The sequence below is a fragment of the Gadus morhua genome, chromosome 21 (genome assembly GCF_902167405.1).
Source record: "Gadus morhua chromosome 21, gadMor3.0, whole genome shotgun sequence".
Lineage (NCBI taxonomy): Eukaryota > Metazoa > Chordata > Actinopteri > Gadiformes > Gadidae > Gadus > Gadus morhua.
The window spans coordinates 16,193,210-16,195,709 of NC_044068.1; the positions used below are offsets into that span (position 1 = coordinate 16,193,210).

Sequence of the window (2,500 nt, forward strand, 5' to 3'; positions counted from 1 at the left end):
TGTGTGTGTAGCCGAAGGAGGGCCCCTCGTGCACGGCGGTGGGCAGCTTCAGGGCCTCCCGCAGGAAGGACTCGAACTTGGACGGAGTCAGCACGCCGTTGGAGTCCGACACCAGGGAGAACACATCTGCACGCACACATGCACACAAGCACACACATACACATGCACACGAATACACACACACACACACACACACACACACACACACACACACACACACACACACACACACACACACACACACACACACACACACACACACACACACACACACACACACACACACACACACACACACACACACACACACACACACATATCCAGAGTAAAATCAGCAATGAAGAGACTTTGACCTCCAAACATAGCAATTACATATCTCCTCCACTAGGTGGCAGTGCTGTAAAGTCAATGACCTGACTGTAATCAAGCCAATGAAGTTGTTGTCGACGTATGTGGGTTATTGACTTGTAGTGATGTACAAACAATAGCCTGATTTAAGTCAATTACGGAAAAGGTCTTTGAAGCCAACACGGAAGAAAATGCACAATCAGTCCAGAAATATAATAACAACAAACAATTGACGTACAGGTCTCTCCAGCGCAAAATAATTGTTTTCAACGATTTGAACTCACACCAAACAATAATATTTGCTCAACACTTGAAGTGGCGCAACGATAAAGCCTAATGTTTGGCCTCAAACTCACAGCGCAGCTTGTCCAGGAGCTTCCCCCCACACAGCATGGCCAGCATGGCCTTGACTGAGAGCACGGTGAGCCGCCCACCGGCCTCACTAGAGCACACACACACACACACACACACACACACACACACACACACACACACACACACACACACACACACACACACACACACACACACACACACACACACACACACACACACACACACACACACACACACACACATTAGGAAACACAAACCCACAAATTCACATGCACACATATTTGCAAATACACGTCATGTGACATCTCAGTGCACACACCGTGAACTCTCACACAGTGTGAGTGTGTACCGTGGTTTAGACGGTCGCACTAAAGTCACCATTTAAATATACCCTCCCCCCCCTACCAACCTGTCGACGGCAGCCAGCAGGAAGTCGACCAGCAGGGCGGTGCTGTGGCGGGGGTCCACGGTGTGGGTGGTGGGCAGCCTCTTGGCCAGCTGGTTGAAGAGCAGCGACACCAGGTTCTCCAGCCGCGTGTTGGAGATGCCGGCGGCGAGCTCCACCGCGTTCAGCCCCACGTCCCGCACCGCCTCGATCACGTGGTACACGTCCACCAGGTGCACTGTGGGGGGGGGGGAGATGGGGGTGAGGTGGCGGATGACGTGTTGCCAGAGCTTTTGAGGCGTGTTGTCGGCTCGGAGTAGGGTGAAGGGCATGAATGGAGTGGAACATTCTAGATCCGATCTGGGCCAACTTGTGGAATGAGTTCTAGATCCACCACACTGTGGCCCTGTTAACACGTTTATTCGCTCTTTATAGTGCGTTTGGAAAATGGCTGATACACCATCTTAACAGCCGGGAACAGATGTAAGATAAGTTTTAGGCTGTCGTCCAAACCACCCGGAGGTGCTGTGTGTAACATTCAACCCTGACAAGTGATAGCTTCTCATCCAGCCAGAATCTCTCAAGGAAGTGTGTTCAAGTCACACGCTTAGCTCACGATGTCTACAACATCTACCAGGTAAACCTGATGGAGGCTGAGATCAAAACGGTGCATTAAGGTTACATTAGAGAGCTGAAAGGAGAGTGAGCTGCATGCCGGAACCCTCGCGATCCCAGGAGAACAAGGACAACAAACTGGCTGGGGGGAACTGATGCTATTTGCAAGACGGTAAACCTCTATAGAGAGAAGCTAATCGACAATATGCAAATAATAATCCCATTATGTTTGCACATTGTGTTGTAGGTTATGTGTCTGTGACTGTGTGTGTGTGTGTGTGTGTGTCTGTGTGTGTGTGTGTGTGTGTGTTTGTGTGTGTGTGTGTGTGTGTGTGTGTGTGTGTGTGTGTGTTTTTGTGTGTGTGTGTGTGTGTGTGTGTGTGTGTGTGTGTGTGTGTGTGTGTGTGTGTGTGTGTGTGTGTGTGTGTGCGCGCTCTGGACTCACAGTTGCACTTCTTTTGGACGTATCTCAGCTTGCAGGCTGTCCTGTAGGCCGAGAGGCGGATGGCGTCGAAGTTCTGCTCTCCTGAGACCCAGAGGGAACATAACGTAAAGAGTGAAAGAGTGAGAAAGAGTGTGAATGAGTGAGCGTATGTGAATGAGTGACGCAGAGATTAAAAGTGGTAAAATAAACCAGTGGGTAAAGTACACAGCCCATAGTTGGCTGGGGGCCCTCAAAAATTAGGCCCCAGATCATGCATCATATTGGGGGGCCTTTTAAAATAATCCAGGCAGTGCTTTAGGTCAAAGTTCAACCCCCCCCCCCCCACTCACCTAGCTCCACGAATATCTGCCTCCTCTCCGTGCCGTTGGCTG

At 50.4% G+C, this 2,500-nt stretch overlaps 1 protein-coding gene across 6 annotated transcripts in view; it reads right to left on the reverse strand.

Moving 5' to 3' along the window:
• dtnba (dystrobrevin, beta a) overlaps positions 1 to 2,500 on the reverse strand; it is a 27,676-nt gene that overhangs the window by 13,681 nt on the left and 11,495 nt on the right. For all 6 annotated transcript variants that reach the window (XR_003974364.1, XR_003974362.1, XR_003974365.1 and 3 more), the window contains exons 3-7: positions 2,459 to 2,500; positions 2,130 to 2,210; positions 1,094 to 1,307; positions 705 to 790; positions 1 to 126 (exon numbers count right to left, since the gene is read on the reverse strand). The exon at positions 1 to 126 is cut by the window's left edge and continues 29 nt beyond it; the exon at positions 2,459 to 2,500 is cut by the window's right edge and continues 53 nt beyond it. Coding sequence is in view for 2 of the 6 variants with exons in the window: in XM_030345883.1 (XP_030201743.1) it covers positions 1 to 126; positions 705 to 790; positions 1,094 to 1,307; positions 2,130 to 2,210; positions 2,459 to 2,500 (549 nt within the window). In the remaining 4 variants the exon portion in view is untranslated. The remainder of the gene's footprint in view (positions 127 to 704; positions 791 to 1,093; positions 1,308 to 2,129; positions 2,211 to 2,458) is intronic.